The sequence below is a fragment of the Bos grunniens genome, chromosome 2 (assembly GCF_055505025.1).
Source record: "Bos grunniens cultivar Pamir isolate PY7600 chromosome 2, Bosgru_T2T1.0, whole genome shotgun sequence".
In the NCBI taxonomy this organism is placed as follows: Eukaryota; Metazoa; Chordata; class Mammalia; order Artiodactyla; family Bovidae; genus Bos; species Bos grunniens.
The window spans coordinates 46,907,523-46,930,253 of NC_141166.1; the positions used below are offsets into that span (position 1 = coordinate 46,907,523).

At 43.4% G+C, this 22,731-nt stretch overlaps 1 protein-coding gene across 15 annotated transcripts in view; it reads left to right on the top strand.

Annotated features, from left to right (window-relative positions):
* The first annotated feature begins 6,879 nt into the window (after positions 1–6,879).
* Positions 6,880–22,731, top strand: part of FLACC1 (flagellum associated containing coiled-coil domains 1) — a 49,092-nt gene continuing 33,240 nt past the window's right edge. For 10 of the 15 annotated variants that reach the window (XR_015144031.1, XR_015144079.1, XM_086346062.1 and 7 more), the window contains exons 1-6: positions 6,882–7,296; positions 13,996–14,182; positions 14,682–14,756; positions 17,357–17,405; positions 19,075–19,208; positions 20,683–20,776. Coding sequence is in view for 10 of the 15 variants with exons in the window: in XM_086346062.1 (XP_086202188.1) it covers positions 14,070–14,182; positions 14,682–14,756; positions 17,357–17,405; positions 19,075–19,208; positions 20,683–20,776 (465 nt within the window). In the remaining 5 variants the exon portion in view is untranslated. Of the gene's footprint in view, positions 7,297–13,995; positions 14,183–14,681; positions 14,757–17,356; positions 17,406–19,074; positions 19,209–20,647; positions 20,777–22,731 lie in introns of those variants that run through there. The other 5 variants (XM_086346110.1, XM_086346089.1, XM_086346099.1 and 2 more) reach the window with 4 other exon arrangements.

A 22,731-nucleotide genomic window follows, 5' to 3' on the forward strand; every position in this document is an offset into this window, starting at 1 on the left:
AGCTTCATTGTGCTTTTATTGAATTTATTAATTGTCTGTTTCCATACTAGTCTCTAAGCTCTTTGGATCAGGGGAACTGAAGTATCTTCCACACCTCACAACAGTGCCTGGCACACAATAGATAGTAAGTACAAGATGGTGGAGTAGAAGGACATGCCCTCATCTTCTCCTGTGAGAACTCCAAAATTACAAGTTGCTGCTGAACAACCATTGACAGGAAAATGTTGGATCCCACCAAAAAAAAAAAAGATATCCCATATCCAAGGGCAAAGGAGAAGCCTCAGCAAGATGGTAGGAGGGGCAAAATTGCATTTAGAATCAAACCCCATACCCACCAGAGACACTCAGAGGGCTTAAACAAAATCTTGTGTGCACCAGGAGACCCCATGGAGATTGAGCCAGACCTGCCTTTGAGTGTTTGAGTGTCTCCTGCAGAGGTATGGGTCAGCAGTGCCCTGCCACAAGGGCAGGGGCTCTGGGTGCGGCAGACCTGGGAATGGAATAAGCCCTCTTGGAGGAGGTCGCCATTAACTCCACCATACAGCTGACAGAATTTACACAGGACTGGAGAAATAGACTCTTGGAGGTGCATACCAGGACCCAGGAGAAAAGAGCAGTGACCCCACAAGATACTGACCCAGACTTGTCCATGAAGGTCCAGGAGTCTCCGGCAGAGGCGTGAGTCAGCAGTGGCCTGCTGCAGGATTGGGGCACTGAGTGCAGCAGTGCATGCATGGGACCTTTGGAAGGAGGTCGCCATTATCTTCATTACCCCCACCATAGTTTGGCCTCAGGTCAAACAACAGGGAGGGAACAGAGCACTGCCCATCAACAGAAAATTGGATTAAAGATTCACTGAGCATGTCCTCACCCATCAGTTCAGTTCACTTCAGTTCAGTCACTCAGTTCAGTTCAGTTCAGTCGCTCAGTCGTGTCCGACTCTGCAACCCCATGAATTGCAGTACACCAGACCTCCCTGTCCATCACCAACTCCCAGAGTTTACTCAAACTCATGCCCATTGAGTCAGTGATGCCGTCCAACCATCTCATCCTCTGTCATCCTCTTCTCCATCTGCCTTCGATCTTTCCCACCATCGGAATCTTTTCAAATGAGTCAGCTCTATGCATCAGGTGACCAAAGTATTGGAGTTTCAGCTTCAATATCAGTCTTTCCAGTGAATATTCAGGATTGATTTCCTTTAGGATGGACTGTTTGAATCTCCTTGCTGTCCAAGGGACTCTCAAGAGTCTTCTCCGACACCACAGTTCAAAATATCAATTCTTGGGCATTCAGCTTTCTTTATAGTCCACCTCTCACATCCATATATGACTACTGGAAAAACCATAGCCTTGACTAGATGGACCATTCTTGACAAAGTAAAGTCTCTGCTTTTTAATATGCTGTCTAGGTTGGCCATAACTTTTCTTCCAACCAGTAAGGATCTTTTAATTTCATGGCTACAGTCACCATCTGCAGTGATTTTGGAGCCCATAAAAATAGTCAGCCACTGTTTCCACTGTTTCCCCATCTGTTTGCCATGAAATGATGGGACCAGATGCCGTGATCTTAGTTTTCTGAATGTTGAGCTTTAAGCCAACTTTTTCACTTTCATCAAGAGGCTCTTTAGTTTTTCTTCACTTTCTGCCATAAGGGTGGTGTCATCTGCATATCTGAGGTTATTGATATTTCTCCCAGCAATCTTGATTCCAGCTTGTGCTTCTTCCAGCCCAGCATTTCTCATGATGTACTCTGCATAGAAGTTAAATAAGCAGGGTGACAACATACAGCCTTGACGTACTCCTTTTCCTATTTGGAAGCAGTCTGTTGTTCCATGTCCAGTTCTAACTGTTGCTTCCTGACCTGCATACAGGTTTCTCAAGAAGCAGGTCAGGTAGTCTGGTATTCCCATCTCTTTCAGAATTTTCCACAGTTTCTTGTGATCCACACAGTCAAGGCTTTGGCATAGTCAATACAACAGAAATAGATGTGTTTCTGGAACTCTCTTGCTTTTTTTAGATGATCCAGCAGATGTTGGTAATTTGATCTCTGGTTCTTCTGCCTGTTCTGAAACCAGCCTGAACATCTGAAAGTTCATGGCTCATGTATTGTTGAAGCCTGGCTTGGAGAATTTTGAGCATTACTTTGCTAGCCTGTGAGATGACTGCAATTGTGCAGTAGTTTGAGCATTCTTTGGCATTGCCATTCTTTGGAATTGGAATGAAAACTGACCTTTTCCAGTCCTGTGGCCACTGCTGAGTTTTCCAAATTTGCTAGCATATTGAGTGCAGCACTTTTACACCATCATCTTTTACAATTTGAAATAGCTCACCTGAAATTCCATCACCTCTCTAACTTTTGTTCTGCCCATCAGAACAAGACCCAGTTTCCCCCTCAGTCAGTTTCTCCCATCAGGAAGCTTCCATAAGCCTCTTATCCTTATCCATCAGAGGGCAGACAGAATAAAAACCACAATCAAAGAAAACTAATCAAACTGCTCACATGGACCACAGCCTTGTCTAACCCACTGAAACTATGATCCATGTCATGTAGGGTCACCCAAGACAGACAGGTCACGATGGAGAGTTGTGACAAGACATGGTCCACTGGAGAAGGAAACGGCAAGTATTCTTGCCTTCAGAACCCCATGAATAGTACAAAAGGCAAAAAGATAGTACACTGAAAGATGAACTCCCCAGGTGGGTAGGTCCCCAATATGCTATTGGAGAAGAGTGGAGAAATAACTCAAGAAAGAATGAAGAGATGGAGTCAAAGCTAAAACAACACCCAGTTGTGGATCTGACTGGTGATGGAAATAAAGTGTGATGCTGTAAAGAAAAATATTGCATTGGAACCTGGGTGTTAGGTCCATGAATCAAGGTAAATTGGAAGCGGTTAACAGGAGAGGGCAAGAGTGAACATCAACATTTTAGGAATCAGTGAACTAAAATGGACTGGAATGGGTGAATTTAACTCAGATGACCATTATATCTACTACTGTGGGCAAGAATCCCTTAGAAGAAATGGAGTAACCCTCATAGTCCACAAAAGAGTCTGAAATGCAGTACTTGAATGCAATCTCAAAAATGACAGAATGATCTCTGTTCATTTTCAACACAAACCTTTCAGTATCACAGTAATCCAAGTCTATGCTCCAACCAGTAATGCTGAAGAAGCTGAAGTTGAACAGTTCTATGAAGACCTTCTAGAACTAACACCCAAAAGAGATGTCCTTTTCATGATAGGGGGCTGGAATGCAAAAGTAGGAAGTCAAGAGATACCAGGGAGTAACAGGAGTAAGGAGTAAGAGTCAAGGAGTAACAGGCAAATTGATCTTGGAGTACTAAACGAAGCAGGGCAAAAGCTAACAGAGTTTTGCCAAAATAACACACTGGTCAGAGCAAACACCCTCTTCTAACAATACAAGAGAAGACTACACATGCACATCACCAGATGATCAATACCGAAATCAGATTGATTATATTCTTTGTAGCCAAAGATGGAGAAGTTCTATAAAGTCAGCAAAAACAAGACCCGGAGCTGACTGTAGCTGAGATCATGCACTCCTTATGGCCAAATTCAGACTTAAATTGAAGAAAGTAGGGAAAACCACTAGACCGTGCATGTATGACCTAAATCAAATCCCTTATGATTATACAGTAGAAGTGAGAAATAGATTCAAGGGATTAGATCTGATAGACAGAATGCCTGAATAACTATGGACAGAGGTTCATGATATTGTACAGGAAGCAGTAATCAAGACCATCCCTAAGAAAAAGAAATGCAAAAAAGCATAATAGCTGTCTGAGGAGGCCTTACAAATAGCTGAGAAAAGCTGCTGCTGCTGCTAAGTCACTTCAGTTATGTCTGACTCTGTGCGACCCCATAGACGGCAGCCCACCAGGCTCCCCTGTCCCTGGGATTCTCCAGGCAAGAACACTGGAGTGGGTTGCCATTTCCTTCTTCAATGCATGAAAGTGAAAAGTGACAGTGAAGTCGCTCAGTCCTGTCCGACTCTTAGCAACCCCATGGACTGCAGGCTACCAGGCTCCTCCACCCTGTGATTCTCCAGGCAAGAGTACTAGAGTAGGGTGCCATTGCCTAGCTGAGAAAAGAAGAGAAGTTAAATGCAAAGGAGAAAAGGAAAGATATACCCATTTGAATGCAAAGTTCCAAAGAATAGCAAGGAGAGATAAGCAATCCTTCCTCAGCGATCAATGCAAAGAAATAGAGGAAAACAATAGAATGGGGAAAACTAGAGATCTCTTCAAGAAAATGAGAGATACCAAGGAAACATTTCATACAAAGATGAGCACAATAAAGGACAGAATGATATTGGCCTAACAGAAGCAGAAGATATTAAAAATAGGTGACAAGAATACACAGAAGAACTATACAAAAAAGATCTTCATGACCCGGATAACCACGATAGTGTGATCACTTATCTACAGCCAGACATCCTGGAATGCAAAGTCAAGTGAGCCTTAGGAAGCATCACTACAAACAAAGCTAGTGGAGGTGATGGAATTCCAGTTGAGCTATTTCAAATACGAAAAGATGATGCTGTGAAAGTGCTGCACTCAATATGCTAGCAAATTTGAAAAATTCATCTGTGGCCACAGGACTGGAAAAGGTCAGTTTTCATTCCAATCCCAAAGAAAAGGCAATGCCAAGGTATGTTTAAACTACTGCATAATTGCACTCATCTCACAGGCTAGCAAAGTAATGCTCAAAATTCTCCAAGCCAGGCTTCAACAATATGTGAACCATGAACTTCCAGATGTTCAAGCTGGTTTTTAGAAAAAGCAGAGGAACCAAAGATCAAATTGCCAACATCCGCTGGATCATCACATAAGCAAGAGAGTTCCAGTAAAGTATCTACTTCTGCTTTATTGACTACACCAAAGCTTTTGACTATGTGGATCACAACAAACTGAAAATTCTTCAAGAGATGGGAATACCAGATCACCTGACCTGCCTCTTGAGAAATCTGTATGCAGGTCAAGAAGCAACAGTTAGAACTGGACGTGGAACAACAGACTGGTTCCAAATGTGGAAAGCAGTACGTCAAGGCTGTATGTTGTCACCCTGCTTATTTAACTTCTATGCAGAGTACATCATGAGAAACGCTAGGCTGGATGAAGCGCAAGCTGGAATCAAGATTGTTGGGAGAAATATCAATAACCTCAGATATGCAGATGACACCACCCTTATGGCAGAAAGTGAAGAAAAACTAAAGAGCCTCTTGATGAAAGTGAAAGAAGTGAGTGAAAAACCAGGCTTAAAGCTCAACATTCAGAAAACTAAGATCATGGCATCTGGTCCCATCATTGCATGGCAAATAGATGGTGAAACAATGGAAACAGTGAAAGACTTTATTTTCTGGTGCTTCAAAATCTCTGCAGATGGTGACTGCATGTGTGAAATTAAAAGACGCTTGCTCCTTGAAAGAAAAGCTATGACCAACCTAGACAGTATATTATAGGGCAGAGAGATTACTTTGCTGACAAAGTTCCTTCTAGTCAAAGCTATAGTTTTTCCAGTAGTCATGTATGGATGTGAGTTTGGACTATAAAGAAAGCTGAGTGCCGAAGAATTGATGCTTTTGAACTGTGGTGTTGGAGAAGACTCTTGAGAGTCCCTTGGACAGCAAGGAGATCCAACCAGTCCATCCTAAAGGTAATCAGTCCTGAATATTCATTGGAAGGACTGATGTTGAAGCTGAAACTTTGGCTACCTGATGCAAAGAACTGACTCATTGGAAAAGGCCCTGATGCTGGGAAAGATTGAAGGCAGGAGAAGAAGGGGACGACAGAGGACGGGATGGTTGGATGGCATCACCGACTCGATAGACATGAATTTAAGCAAGCTCCAGGAGTTGGTGATGGACAGGGAAGCCTGGCATGCTGTAGTCCATGGGGTCGCAAAGAGTCGGACACTACTGAGTGACTGAACTGAACTGAACTGATGGAGTAGAATGAATGGATGAACTTATAGCAATGTTTTAAAAACTTTGGCGTATGACTCATCAGCAAATCATGAAATCAATAAGGTGGATTTATAATCAGCTTTCATTTTAACTAGAAGAATTGTTAAAAATAGTTAAAAGAAGGAATAGATTGGGAGTTTGGTCTTAACATGTACACACTACTGCATTTAAAATAGACAACAAGGACCTACTGTATAACGCAGGGAGCTCTGCTCAATATTCTGTAGTAACATAAATAGGAAAAGAATTTGAAAAAGAATAGACATATGTATATGTATAACTAAATTACTTTGCTCTACACCTGAAACTAACACAACATTCTTAATCAATTCTGCTCCAACATAAAATAAATTTTTAAAATAATTTTTAAACATAAGTAAAAATTTTAAATTATTTTAAAAAGAAAGATAAAATAGTATGTAATAAGGGTATTATTTCATGCAATTTTTTAAATAAAATGTGTAAAATACAGTGAGGTGCAGTAGAATAAAAATAAAAGCTACTGGTCTTTGATAAACAAGCTTCTTTTTTTGTGTAATGAGTAAAAGCAGTTTTCTTTCCGGGAAAAAATCTGAGCTTCTTGGTAACTGAAAAGGTCTCCTGCCCCGGAGGACTGGCACTTTAACAGATTTCAAAGCCTGAAATTCAAGGAAGAAAGTGCCTGCTTTAGAGTTTTAGGTTTCTGTGAGCAAATGATAAGAATCTAAAACCCAGCACAGATCCTGCCACAGCCTACTAAGCCTAGGAGTGCTACTTAATTCTGTTTCCTCTGGTAGTATGTCTTAAACATATCTTGTCTCACGTCTTGGAGAATTTTTTAATGGCTGCTTCTCCAGCCTTCTCTCTTAAGAGCTGAGGGCCTGAGCCAATGAGATGCTGCCGTTCTGTTTCCATAGCAATAAAAGAAACAAACCTTCCCCCAACATCTGCTAAGGAAAAATCTCACAACTCTAACTCTCACAAGAGAGTCCCAGTGAAGGGGTGACTCTCTCCTCTAGTTTGACTTACATTCCAACACTAAAAGACTCAAACTGGGTTGTCTTCAGAAGGGAAATTCATGCTCATGCCAGGTCAGCCTTTGTGAAAGATTTTGACTGGATTCCCTGGAAAACTGTGGATTTTCTGCTCTGGCATTTCAATCACTTGGAATGACCACTACAGTCTCGCATCCTGGAACCCTCCAGATTTGACCTAAAATTAATTCTGATTTTGCATTGATGAAAAGAGTTTATCTAACCTTATGGTGACTTTAAGCCTCTTGAATTGAAAAGAAACTACATGGGGAAAACAAATCTTTGGGAAGTCCAAGGTAAGCTCTTTGAAAAGATGTTTCATAAAATTTTTTTTCTTCTGATTGTTAATGCTAACCAGTGACCTTTCTGGAGGCTCAGCTGCTCACTGGTGACTACAGGGTCACCAACTGGCACATTCAGTCCACTAAGTCTTGGGTAAAATCATCAGAAAGAGATATAGGATAGGAAAAGAATGAGGAGCAAGATTCTAAAACACACACACACACACACCCCTATAGTCTTAGAGCCATAAAACGCACATCTAGCCACTGTGTATGCGTTAGATCTATCCATGTTGATATGGAAATATCTATTAGATATCCTGTTGTTTAGTTGCCAAGTCGTGTCCAACTGTTTTGTGACCCCTTGGATTTGTAGCTTGCCAAGCTCGTCTGTCCGTGGGATTTCCCAGGCAAGAATACTAGAGTGGGTTGCCATTTCCTTCTCCAGGGGATCTTCCTAACCCAGGGATCAAACTTGAGTTTCCTGCCTGGCAGACAGATTCTTTACCACTGAGCCACCTGGAAAGTCCAGATATACATACACCAAAAAAGGCAAGGCATGGTGTAGTGTGTAAAGTGTGTTCTTGTTTATGTAAAAACTTTTTAAATATTATAGAATATTTCTGGAAAGATACCCAAAAAGCTGTTAACAGTGATTCCCTCTTGGGGGAATATGAAGGCAGAGGGCTGACATTTAGCTTGTATGCACAGTTATTGAAATATAAAAATACTGCCATACTGGCTGTGCATATACATTGTTCAAGCCCCTCAAATGTCATGCCTGCCTCCTTGGTTACCTCCACAATTCTCCTGGCACCCCCAGACTTCCTCAGGATTCAGTGAGTGGTTACTACCTGGTGTGGGGATGGGAGTGGGGTCCTCTATCACCCTGTTCCACCCCATAACCCTCAACTATTCTGCTTGTTCCATAGCCTTGTCTTACTGGTTGTTAATAATTTGGAGTATCATTCCCATGGGTATTTGGAGGCCTTTACTTTTTAAGAGCAAAAGAATATGCACCAAGTCATTGCTCATCATCGGGAAAAAAGGAAACAAGCAAATGTTTATTAATACAAAACTAGCTAAAAATATAAATGGGTACATTCATAAAAGAGAAATTTACAAAGTCATGATAATATAGAAACAAATTTCAGGCTTTTGTTTGTTTGTTTGTTTTTGGTTTGCTTGGGTCTTTGTTGCTGATGTGGGCTTTCTCGAGCTGCAGTGAGCGGGGGCTGCTCTCTTGCTGTGCAGCGTGGGTCCCAGGGTGTGAGGGCTCAGTAGTTGTGGCACGTGGGCTCAGTTGCCCTGCAGCACATGGAATCTTCCTGGACCAGGGATGAAACCTGTGTCCCCTGCTTTGGCAGGCAGATTCTTAACCATTGGACCACCAAGGAAGTCCTCAGTCTTGTTTAAAAGGTTTGTTTTAAATAATTAAAAGTATAGATTTGCTTTAAATTTGCTCTAAAATAATCTAGTGTTAGAAAAGTGGGTTAACTCAGTTCAGTGCTCTGTGATGACCTGGTGGGGGGGGGGAGCTGGGGGAGGGGAGGGAGTCTCAAGAGGGAGGGTGATTCATGTTGTACAGCAGAAACCAGCACAACATTGTAAAGCTGTTATTCTCCAATTTTTAAAAAGGTGAGCTAAGATGGAAGAGACTAGCCATAAATTGCTAGTTATTGTAGCTAGGTGACAATACGTGTGAGCTCACTGTACTCTTTTGTCTACTTCTGTACATTTTAAAAATTTCTCCACAGTAAACTTAAGTTTAAAAATAATTCTATGACTGTATATGTATATAGTTACCGACTATGTGTTTAAAAAGGCATATCTAGGATGTAAGTAGAATTTGCTTTCATTTATGGAAAATTATGCATCTGTTTCTCTAGGCTAGAGAGAATTCTAGAGGGCACTCACCAAAATATTTTCAGTGGTCATCTCTAGATGCTAGTATTTGGGGTTATTTTTACTTAGTTAGGCTTTTCTGTGTTATTTTCTTTACAATGAACATAATTTAATTTAACACATATTTTTTTAAAAAGACTATTCTCCCACAAATTTAGAAATAAAAGCTTCTGTAAACAGAATACCTTTTTCATAATGTTCCTAAACTCAGTTTCCAGTTTTTGAAACCCTAATGTATGCAAGGCAGTGTGCTGAGAACTTTCCTGACATGGTCTCATTTCACGTGTCTGAGAGCCCAGTGAGGAGGCATGAATTTTTTCCCCATTTTGCAGATGAGGAAGCTTTCACTCATACAAGTGAAAGTACATTTATTGGGGTCCCACAGATGATAAGCAGATTTCCTGTGCAAAATCAGACCCAACTGATTCCAAAACCCAAGGGAAATTTTAGTAAAGAATGTTGTTAAGAGGGATATAATGGAATATTACTGAGTCACAAAAAAGAATGAAATCTTGCCATTTGCAATACTATGAATGGACCTAGAGACTGTTACGCCAAGTGAAATAAGTCAGAGAAAGGCAGTATGATTTCCCTTATATGTGGAATCTAAAAAACAAAGCACCCTTTTTCATTTTTGCAAACATTCCAGTATATTCTAGTATATCTTTAGTATAAAATTTCTAATTTTAATATAACATTTTAAAATATTTTAGTTATTTACACTCTCTTAAAACTCAGTTTCCTTTCAACTTTTTAACCAGCCAATCAACTCTGATTTACTCTATTCTGATAACACACCATATTGGCCTTTCCTTTTGAATGTGAGTTATTTTCAACAAAAACCTTAATAATGACTTTTTAAAATTAAAAAAAAAAAAAAGCAAATGAACAAACAAGACAAAACAGAAACAGATTCATAGATACAGAGAACAAAGTGGTTTCCAGAGAGGGGTAAAAACTTGGGCAAAATATGTGAAGAGGATCAAGAGGTACAAATTTCCAGTTATAAAATAACTATCATAGAGATATAATGTATAGCATAGGGAATATTCTCAATAACATTGTAATAACTTTGCATGTGACAAATGGTTACTAGATTTTTATTAGCTTATAATGTATATAAATGTCAAATCACTGTGTTGTATACTGGAAAGTAATATATTGTATCCCTTAGAAGAAATGGAGTAGCCATCACAGTCAACAAAAGAGTCCAAAATGCAGTACTTGGAAGTAACCTCAATAATGACAGAATGATCTCTCTTCATTTCCAAGGCAAACCATTCAGTATCACATTAATCCATGTCTATGCCCCAACCAGTAATGCTGAAGAAGCTGAACAGTTCTATGAAGACCTACAAGAACTTCTAGAACTAACACACACAAAAAAGATGTCCTCATCATTATAAGGGACAGGAATGCAAAAGTAGAAAGTCAAGAAATACTTGGAATAACAGGCAAATTTGGCCTTGGAGTACAGAATGAAGCAGGACAAAGGCTAACAGAGTTTTGCCAAAAGAATGCACTGGTCATAGCAAACACCCTCATCCAACAACACAAGAGAAGACTCTACATATGCACATCACCAGATGGTCAATACCAAAATCAGATTGATTATATTCTTTGCAGCCAAAGATGGAGAAGCTCTATATAGTCAGCAAAAACAAGACCAGGAGCTGACTGTGGCTCAGATAATGAATTCCTTATTGCCAAATTCAGAATTAAATTGAGGAAAGTAGGGGAAAACTACTAGACCATGCAGGTATGACCTAAATCAAATCCCTTACAATTATACAGTGGAACTGAGAAATAGATTCAAGGGATTAGATTTGACAGACAGAGTGCCTGAAGAACTATGGATGGAGGTTCATGATTTTGTACAGGAGGCAGTAATCAAGACCATCCCCAAGAAAAAGAAATGCAAAAAAGCAAAACAGTTGTCTCAGGAGGCCTTACAAATAGCTGAGAAAAGAAGAGAAGCTAAATGCAAAGGAGAAAAGGAAAGATATAAACATCTGAATACAGAGTTCCAAAGAATAGCAAGGAGAGATAAGAAAGCCTTCCTCAGTGATCAATGCAAAGAAATAGAGGAAAACAATAGAATGGGAAAGACTAGAGATCTCTTCAAGAAAATGAGAGATACCAAAGGAACATTTCATGCAAAGACGGGCACAATAAACACAGAAATGGTATGGACCTAACAGAAGCAAAAGATATTAAGAAGAGGAAGCAAGAATGCACAGAAGGACAATACAAAAAAGATCTTCACGACCCAGATAATCACGATGGGATGATCACTCACCTAGAGCCAGACATCCTGGAATGAGAAGTCAAGTGGGCCTTAGGAAGCATCACTACAAACAAAGCTAGTGGAGGTGATGGAATTCCAGTTGAGCTATTTCAAATCCTAAAAGATGATGCTGTGAAAGTGCCACACTCAATATGCCAGCAAATTTGGAAAACTTGGCAGTGGCCAAAGAACTGGAAAGGGTTAGTTTTCATTCCAATCCCAAAGAAAGGCAATGCCAAAGAATGCTCAAACTACTGCACAATTGCACTCATCTCACACACTACTAAAGTAATGCTCAAAATTCTCCAAAGCCAGGCTTCAACAGTATGTGAACTGTGTACTTCGAGATGTTCAAGCTGGATTTAGAAAAGACAGGAACCAGAGATCAAATTGCCAACATCTGTTGAATCATGGAAAAAGCAAGAGTGTTACAGAAAAACATCTATTTCTGCTTTATTGACTACGCCAAAGCCTTTGACTGTGTGGATATCAGCAAATTGTGGAAAATTCTGAAAGAGATAGGAATGCCAGACCACCTGACCTGGCTCTTGAGAATTCTGTATGTAGGTCAGAAGGCAACAGTTAGAACGACATGGAACAACAGACTGGTTCCAAATAGGAAAAGGAGTACGTCAAAGCTGTATATTGTCACCCTGTTTATTTAACTCATATGCAGAGTACATCATGAGTAATGCTGGGCTGGATGAAGCACAAGCTGGAATCAAGATTGCCAGGAGAAATATCAATAACCTCAGATATGCAGATGACACCACCCTTATGGCAGAAATTGAGGAAGAACTAAAGAGCCTCTTGATGAAAGTGAAAGAGAAGAGTGAAAAAGTTGACTTAAAACTCAACATTCAGAAAACAAAGATCATGGCATCTGGTCCCATCACTTCATGGCAAATAGACAGTGGGAACAGTGAGAGACTATTTTTTTGGACTCCAAAATCTCTGCAGATGGTGACTGCAGCCATGAAATTAAAAGACGCTTGCTCCTTGGAAGAAAAGCTATGACCAATCTAGACAGCATGTTAAAAAACAGAGACATATCTTTGCCAACAAAGGTCCATCTAGACAAAGCTATGGTTTTTCTAGTAGTCATATATAGATGTGAGCGTTGGACTATAAAGAAAGCTGAGCGCTAAAGAATCTACGCTTTTGAACTGTGGTGTTGGAGAAGACTTGAACTCACTTGAATTTGGACTTGGACGTGCTGCGGTCCATGGGGTCACAAAGAGTCAGACACGACTGAGCAACTGAGCTGAACTGAACTGAATATATTGTATGTGAAATATACTTTAATAAAAAATAAAAACTAGAAGGAAAAAAACTATGGTTGAGGTGAATCCTTAATCACAGCTACAAAGCCCCTTTGGGCATGTAAGGTAACATATTTACTTAGAACGTGGGGCAGGGGAGGAAGGGGAAGGAGCACTGTTCGACCTATCATGTGCTCCAACAGATGTCGAATACCCATCCGAAACATCAGATAATCTACCAGTTCCAACCCTGCATCTTGGGGGGCTTTCTCCTGGAAACTGGCTTCCGCTGGTTTGTACGTCCTTTGCAGGCTCATAAGCTGTAGTTTCCTACGGTGTACTAAGTGAGGGAGTCACAGTGCCGAGCCCGTATGGACATCATTGTGCAGTATAATCTCCTCTCTCCTTCTCTCTGTTCTCATGGAATTAAATATCTCTTCATCTGTAGTCTCATTTTAGTGGAATTCTGGAAAAGAAAGAAGATAAACAAGTATGATCAAGCCTTCATGTTTATCTGATAGTTTTTCATGCAAACCTTTGTTACAGAGTTTTTTGTTTTTATGAAGCCAAGAAGGAAGAGTTTTGGCTGTGCAATTCAGGCTGGTGACCAGGAAAGAGAACCTGAAAGGTTCCCTTGCACTGTAATTTGAGTAACAGAGCTGCTTTTCTAGGAAGGGCTACGCGTGACCTACCTGTTACAGGCATTTAGTGTGACCTGATGGAAGAGAAAGTGCTCAGGAGTCAGATAGACTTGTGTTTGTTTCCACCTTGCTACCTCCGTTACCTTTCTGAGCCTCACTATCCTCATCTGTAAAGTTGGCATAACAATAACTGATCACTTATTGTGGATCTGGCTCATAGTAAGCACTCAGCAACTCCTTCCCAGGTGGCTCAGTGGTAAAGAACCCGCCTGCCAATGCAGGAGTTGCAGGTTTGATCCTGGGTCAGGAAGATCCCCTGGAGAAGAAAATGACAACCCACTCCAGTATTGTTGTCTGGGAAATCCTGTGGACAGAGGAGCCTGGTAGGCTGCAGTCCATGGGGTTGCAAAGAGTCGGACATGACTGAGCAACTAAACAACAACATCAGACGTTAAACAGCTTTCAAGTCAATCTCCTGGGTGGCCAGAGGTGAGGTGTTGTTCTGTGTTTGAGACCCTGTATCACACTGACAGCTTCCAGAATCTGTCATCTGTGCTTTGGGCTTTCCCTGGGTTCTTCCCAATTCATCTCTAAGCGTTGCTGCTCTGACTCTCAACAGTGTAACTCTGCTGCTGTTTTCCCACTTCAGTGGGGACCTCCTGACCAAGCAGCCAAGACAGCCCCTGACCTGCCATGTACCCCAACCCCCTCGTCTACTGCACCTGCTGGGATCCCTGGAACTTGGGGCCACGAAAGCTAATCAAGACCCCTCAGCCACCAAGCAAGACCTCCTCAGTGAAGCCCAAGTAAGGATTATCCAGGATGGAGTGTGGCCTGAGGGCTTGGGTTCCATGGAGTGGGGCAGCCATCTTTCTCTCACAAGATTTCCAAAACAGTCAGCTTGGCAGCAAAATCCCAAAGCGGCCAGAAAGCCCGGCTTTACTACTCACCTGTTGGCTGCACAGCACTCTGGACAGGGCAACTGGGGTGGAGTGTGGTTTCAATGAGGAATCTGCAGAGTAAGCACAGGAGGGAAAGGGCCATGGCAGGCCCCCCCCGCCACCCCAATACAGGTCAAAGAGCTTCTAGAACTAGAGGACTTCAGCCCAGGAACCCCTGGTCAGTGAACAAGTGCCAGGGTCATCGGCCTGAGGTTCCCCAGACCATCCTGATTATAAAGATTCCCATTGGCAGACCGTGTCTTCCAATTTGGGGTTACTGTGGGGGTCTCCCTTACCTGAGAGTGCCAAAGCAAGTTCCTGAATTTCCAATTTTCTTTCTCATGATTTCCTTTTTCACTGTCAGGCTCTCTCCTCTTCCTCCAGCTGGAAAAAAACAAAATTATGCCCAACTGATAACAAAACCTGTTGTCTCCCCAAAGTAAGTATTTTCACGTCCAAGGGACAAGAACGGTTTGAGGTATGTGAATAAAATAATCCCACTTCTAGGCCTTTACAACGTTTCCTGACTTGAGGTAACTGCTCCCAAGTGTGCAAGAGAAATGCTGGAACACACTGGGATTTCCTCCAAACCTCAGCTCCTACAGGTGGATTCTGTGGCCCTTTGCCCTCACTGCTTTCAAAGTCACTTCCAAGGAATTCTTAGCAGGGTGCCCCAGAGAGCCCCTCCCTGCCCTAAAAGCGTTGAATGCACGTCCTTGACCAAAAGCCTCCCACGGATTTATGGCGTGCACTCATCCTTTTCTTGATTACTTTACTATGTCTAAGGATTTCTGTAGATTGCAGCTCTGTTTTTATTCACCAATTAAAATTTTCATTCACATTTATAAGCTTATCTAGTGTAATTTAGGTTTAGGCCTTTGCATGAAACTTTGTGTTCTATTTACTTATTTATTTGGAAACCATTTACTGAGCACCTACTATTTGCTTGGAGAAGGAAATGGCAACCCACTCCAGTATTCTTGCCTGGAGAATCCCATGGACAGAGGAGCCTGGCAGGCTACAGTCCACAGGGTCGCAAAGAGTCGGACACGACTGAGTGACTTCACTCACTCACTCACTCACTATTTGCTAGACTTTGAGTCAGGTGCAGGGGGACAGCAATGAACACGGCCAAAGTCTCTGCTCTCCTGGACTTGCATTCTAGTGGGGAGGGCTGGGGAGATGACTATGAACATGTAAATCCTTCCAAAGACTGCAATCACTATGTGAAAAAACAGTGCAGGCATAGGGAGGAGGGGATGGTGAGGGTGGGGTTGTAATTTTGCACAGAGAGATCAGGGCAATCCCTGGGTAAGAGGTCAGCAGGAACTGCACTGACCATTGGGATCAAGCACTCCTGGCAAAGGGAACAATGAATATAGAGGCCCTGGGTGGGAATTTGCTTGGCACATCTGATGTTTTCCTGGAAAGCAAAGTGGCCCACGTGGGGCTAGTGGAGGAAGGGAGGAGAGAGTGTAGGGAAATGAGCTCAAAGAAGTTGCAGAGATGCTGAATGCAGTCAGTAGAGTAACAATCGCCCCCCTACCTCCCCGAAGAAGTCCATGTCCTAATCCCTGGAAACCATCACTTTGTTCTGTTAATTGCTGAGGGGAAATGAAGGTGGTGGATGGAATTAGGTTGCTCAGCAGCTGATAGATCATGCTGGATTATCCAGGATGTAATGTAAAGGTGGACTTAATATAAAAGGAAAGTTCCTTTCCTGTGAAAGAGGAAGTCAGTGTGTCAGAGAAGGAGACGTAACAACAGAAGCACAGGTTGGAGTGATGACCTTGTTGGCTTTGAAGACAGAGGACGAGGCTACTAGGAGTAGGGGCAGCTTCTAGGATCTGGAAAAGGCAAGGAAATAGATTCTCCCCCAGAGCCTCCAGGAGGAAGACAACCGGACCTCGATTTTAGCCCAGGAAGACCCGTTTCAGACTTTGACTTGAGAACTAAACATAACAAGGTGTTGTTCTAAGCCACTAAATTCATAGTAATTTGTTACAATAACAGTAGGAAACTCACAGGGAAGTGTGCTGGCCACTATAAGGACTTTGATTTTCACTCCAAAAGGGATGGTGTATTCACTGCTGGGGCTACCACAGTGAAAACCACAGACTAAGTGGCTTAAGCAGCGGAAATTTATTGTCCCATAGTTCTGGAAGCTGGAAGTCCAGGATCAAGATGCTGGCAGGGTTGATCTCTGGTGAGGACTCTCTCCCTGGCTTGCAGATGGCTGCCTGCCTGCCGCCCCCTCACCGGGTCTCTCCTTTGTGCGTGCACATCCAGGGTTCTCTCTGTGTGTCCTAATCTTTCTTGCAAGAACACCAGGAAAATGGTATTAGTGCCCACCTTAATGGCCTCATTTTAACTCAGTCACTTCTTTAAAGTTCGTAAATCCAAATACAGTCAAATTCTGGGATGGCAGGTGCTAGGATTTCAATGTGGTGGATTATGGAAGGGACACAATTTAGTGCATAACACATAGGAATCCAGCTGAGGATTCTGAGAAAAGTGACACAATCCAATTTGCCTTGCTTGCCACCATAGCAGAAGTTAGCTACTCTTATTCAGCTCTTCCAACATCCCTGGTAAGCTCCCCTGTAAATACTCTTATGACACTTGAGTACCTGACCCTCTGCTCATGTTTCTGTATCTGGAAAAAAATATTAATTATAATCAGGGTTAACACCAGGTCTCAGAACAGTAACACTTTGCTTACCCGGAATTTATTTAACCCTGGGCACTTTCAGGTTCCCAGAACACCAATTCCCAGTGCAAACAGGAAGAAAGGCAGTTGTGCAGACACAGCAAGGATGTCACTAAAAAGCATGTGCATTGAAGTTTAGGCACCGGCTCATAGGAGAGTGCTTGGATCTTCATATCAAGTTTCTAGGCCCTTGTTTTCGGAATGGTTCTACTATTAGGCTAGTGATGGATTGATTTCCTACTTTTTTTACTACCCATCATTTCATCGCAATCTGTGTACCAACCTTCCTTTTTACCCGACTGCTTTCTGAGCATGCCCTTCTCTTACAGAATGAAAGTCCATTTAGGAAAACAAGAGGAGAGCAATAAATTACCTAATGTGAGTAAAACTGGGAAGAGGGCAGTGGGGCTAACATGACCTGCTATGTGAAGACATAGATCTTTTACACACACTCACTTCCTTGAATCTGTGCAATGATCCCCTGAGGAGCCTCTATCAAGATCACATTTAATGTGTCGCTGGAGAGGGGTGGAACCAGGACTCGAACTCAGCTCAGCTGGATCCCAGAGAAGGCATTTAATTACCACTTTCTGCTGCCTTGTAGGGTGTAGGGTGAGGCGAGTCTCCCACAGAAACCAGATGGTGGCAATCAGTCCAGGCCAGGGAACAGCTTAAGCCCAGATGCAGGAAACCCTCTGCTGCACTTGGGAACCCACAAAGACAAGGGGACAGACCACTAGGGCATCTGAGAGGAGCCAGGATGGGAGGATGAGAGGAAAGAAGCAGGGACAGGAGGTGCTGGAGAAAGAGACGGGACCAAACCCAGAAGGACATGACACCTGCCTAGGGGTTTAGACCTAGTTCTCTTGGTGTCTGGAGCCTTTAGGGGTCTGACACAGGTCAGGTTTACATTTTTAGAAAATGCCCTCCCGTGGGGTATTATTGGCCCTTTTTACACTCTCTGTTTATATCTATTTTCCTTGCCTCTCTTCCCCTGCTCCGCCTGTCTTATATGAAGATCACACAGTCTCTTAATGGTCAGGAAAAAAAATAAACAAAAATACAATAGCCCTCTAGGTGGAGAGGATGATGAACTTCAGGGGAGCCAGACTAAAGGCAGAGAGGCCAACTGAGAAGAGATCACCAGAGCCAAGGAGCAAGATGACAGTGGCCTTGGACCATGAGGGGCAGGCGTGTGGTGAAGAGAGGATGAGGTTGAGGTAGAGTTAGCAGATAACAGATGCTACAGGGTGTCCTGCACAACTCAGGACAGTACATCTGGGACTAGCCTGTAGTCCAGTGCTTGAGAATTCGCCTTGCAATGCAGGGGGTGCGGGTTCAATCCCTGGTCAGAGAGCTAAGATCCCACATGCCTTGGGGCCAAAAAACCAAAACATAAAACAGAAGCAATATTGTAACACACATTCAATAAATACTTTTTTTATTTAAAAAAAAATGACCACATCAATAAATCTTTTTAAAAAAAGACCGTACATCTTATCCTGGTCCACGCTGGTTGGTAGATGAACGATTTGGTGGAACTGACTAGATTTTTGAGGATTTTGTTTTGTTTTGCTCGCAATTGTGCTAGGTATTTTCTCATGTGTTATTTTGTTTATTCATCAAAAAGGCCCTTTGATGAAGAGTTATTATCTTCATTCTCTGATAAGCAAACTGAAGCTCAGAGATGCTGAATAACTGTGGCTAGTGGCAGAGTAAGGATTTAAACTCAGGCCCATCTAATTCCAAAACCTGAGCAGCGTCCACAACGCCCAGCTGCCTCCTGGCATCTGGAAGGAGAATGCAGAGGGGGAAGCAGGGGTCAGCGTTTGGGTTTTGCACATGTTGGATTTGAGAAGCCTATGGGGACACCCAGGGACCAGCTGAGTCATGCAATTTGGTTTCAGGAGAGAGGGAACTGGGGAAGGCTACAGGGGAACACCCCACCTCATGGGTCTAAGATATGAGTAAGGCCCTAGAGGAATACTGGAGCAATCCCAACACTACAAGTCTGCAATATGACCTCACATTCCACCTTGATGCCCAGGAAGTGATAAACGTGTCACCTGGCTACTGCCTCATTCGGAACAGGGAGCAGATTTCTGTCACCTTGGGAGATGAGATGTTTGATAGGAAAAAACATTCAGAATCGGAGGACGTGGGCAAAGTCAAAATTTCCAGGTAATGCCCTTGAACTCCCTCCAGCTCCCCAGACTTCTCCCCTCCTGTCCCAAGGACAAACCCTCACTTGACGCCGAGTCCACAGTCTCCCTTCGCTCAGCCCTGTGCTGGCGTCTCTCTGCACCCACCTCTCTGCTCAGAGCCCACTGGAGTCAGGAGGATGGACGGACAAGTCAGGCAGCTGATCTGGAAAATGACTGGGTTGGTGTCACTCATCCTAAAGGAGAGTAGTTGTTCCTGAAGGTAATGAGTAGATGAAATACTCATACAATGGTCTGAATTTGAAGAGTGAGAACTGAGAGTAAAGTCAGGACTTCTGGGAGGCCCGAGTCTGCATCTTTTTCCTTATGTCCAAAGATAACACTCACTAATGCCTCTGAGAGATGTGGTGTGTAAGACTCTGGCCTGATTCCATTCCAGTTGAGCCTATGCCACCCCCTCTGTCATTCAAGGCTCACCCACTCCCCATCCTCCAGGACCATGTAAAGTCAGTCCCCACATCCTTTTCATTCTACTTCCTGAATCTCTAACTCATATCTCCTCTTTCCCCATCTCCTCCTACATCCTCTCTTCTTTTCTCGACCTGTTGAATTAAGGACCTCATCTCTGCTGCACTGCCTGCCACCCTGTTTACCCCAGCTCAATCAAAGAGAGCTGAATAATCTTACAGATTTCATGGAGGCCCAAGAAACACAAACATCCATAATCTATTCTGAAAGCCACACTCTAAAATCCCTTCTTTGTCCTGTTTTCAGCCCATTGCTTGTCTGTGAAGACCATTCAGGTCTTCCCTTAGTCAGTGAAGAGTCTGCCAGCAATGCAGGAAACCTGGGTTCAATCCCTGAGTCAGGAAGATCCCCTGGAGAAGGGTATGGCAACCCACTCCAGTATCCTTGCCTGGAGAATTCTGTGGACAGAGGAGCCTGGTGGGCTACAATCCATGGGGTCACAAAGAGTTGGACAAAACTGAGTGACTAACATTTTCACTTTCTTCCAGAAACACAAAAATCCATAATCTATTCTGAAAGCCACAATCTTAAATCCCTTCTTTGTCCTGTTTCCAGTACATTCCTTGTCTGTGAGTCACTGTCAGCATCAATTCTATTCTCCTCAACTCATTTCCTAATCCTCTGATCTTCTCCCTCCTCCATTTCAACTATCTTTACTGAGTCAAGGTCAAACCCTAATAGATTTCTGACATCTGGCTCTTTCTCTTCTAATCTAGTGAGTCACCAAATTACCCCTACTCGCTTCTGGCCAGTCTACCCAAAAGGGCTGTGTCTGAGCTCAACAACCCTACTGCCAAATTTCCTTCTCCCAGCCCACCCTCTGCCCCTGCATCCCTACCCCATGATGATGGAGGAAGTGTCCAGAACACAGCCTGGCTCTCACCAGGCCAGCAAGCCATGCTCAGGGAGAGCCCTGGCCAGCACAGCCTGGAAGCTCTGTGGGTGATGGGTTACTTGTTCCGCAGGACTGATATCATTGCTGACCTCAAAGAACAGATCTCAGAGCTGACAGTGATCATAGAGCAAATGAACAGAGACCATCGTTCTGCCCAAAAGTTGGTGAGTGGTCCTTGAGTGAGCTATGGGAAAGGGAAAGACCAATAGCTTCAGATCACCTGCTATGTTCCAGGCAAGGGGCCAAGTCCCTGGCTCATGGGAGCCAGGTTGCCCAAGCAACAGCTCTTCAGATAAGACTGTGGTCACCCCGTCGTATTTCTCTGACTCCATCCTCATCCATAACTGCCAAGAACTCAAGTCCTTCCTCTAATTGTTGTTCAGTTGCTCAGTCATGTCCAACTCTTTGCAATCCCATTTATCTGCAGCATATCAGGTTTCCCTGTCCATCACTATCTTCCGGAACTTGCTCAAACTCATGTCCATTGAGTTGATGATGCCACCCAACCATCTCATCCTCTGTCGTCCCCTTCTCATCCTGCTCTCAATCTTTCCCAGCATCAGGGCCTTTTTCAATGAGTTGGCTGTTTGCATCAGGTGACCAAGTTATTGGAGCTTCAGCTTCAGCGTCAGTCCTTACAATAAATATTCAGGGTTGATTTCCTTTCGAGACTAACTGGTTTGATCTTCAGGCCTAAGTCAATTTCCAGGAGCTCCCTGGGCATCTCTGGCATGCTCAATGCCACTATCTTTTCCACTAGGCAAGAAAGAAAGTGAAGTTGCTCCAAGTCTTTATGACCCCATGGACTGTAGCCTACCATGCTCCTCCATCCATGGGATTTTCCAGCCAAGAGTACTGGAGTGGGTTGCTCCACTAGGGGGCACCAACAGTTTCCACCAGAGCCCACTATGCCATATGGTGAGATTAATTTCAGACCTTGCTGAAACTCTTGCTAATGGCACCAGCATGACCAGTACTTTAGTTTTGCTCAAAAACTACCCAGAAGCCTCCAGTCCCACTTCCTGTTGCTGTTGAAACTGCTGAAGCCCACTCTCCTGAATCGGTTGATTTCACTTTGCACTCTTTGTGTCTCCTGGGGATTGTGGTGACACTCCCTTTAGATTTTACCATCTGCTTTACCAAGGACTCTTCTTCCCCACCCCAAGCAGGGGTGCCTGGTGTCCTGAGCTGGAGTGATAAACCAGAGCGACACTTACATCTCTTTCCCATCCGCTCATTCCTCCCCCCACCCCCAACCTGCGCCATGCTTGCTGTTACTGGAACCCACGTGTGAAGGGTGACTTCCCAGCAGGCAACCCCAGGTGTGTCTGAATCCTATAGAGACCCAGCCTAGGACTGAGGCTGAGACCTTCCCTTCTGGTGATTCATCTCTGTATTTCTCTGAAAACCTTTTTGTGGTTTTGTTTCTGTGGTCACCTTCTACAGAGAGGAAATTGAGACTCAGGAAGTTAAATAATTTGCGTGAGATCACTCAACTCAACCTTGGTGGTTTATTGGGCAAAACACAAGCTTTCAAAACACTGGCCCTACTGAAGACATATTTAGAGATTATTTCGATGGAGAGACTTTACATTGTAATTCTCACATTCCTCCCATCACCCCACATTGTTGTGTGACTGCACAGAGGGGAGAAGTCCTGGCCCCCCAACCCTTATCCCAGCTGGCAGTGTCCATTCCTCCTGAGACACCAGCCAGAGGACCCAATGTGTTAGAACAGAGGGTCACCTACAACTGAGCACTCCTTGCCTCTGGAAACACAGTCATTCTGCCAAGGACTTATTAACATGGTCTTTAAGTTCATCAAAGACAGGGCCTGAGTCTTAGGCCTGTTTGATGTTTCCAGGTCAAGCCTTTTGCACAATAAATGATTGCTCAATTGAGTTACATATCCCCAGATCCAAAGGCCATGACCTTATAGAGATTCGGTTCAGTTCAGTTCAGTTCAGTCGCTCAGTCGTGTCCGACTCTTTGCGACCCCATGAATCGCAGCACGCCAGGCCTCCCTGTCCATCACCTACTCCCGGAGTTCACTCAGACTCACGTCCATCGAGTCAGTGATGCCATCCAGCCATCTCATCCTCCGTCGTCCCCTTCTCCT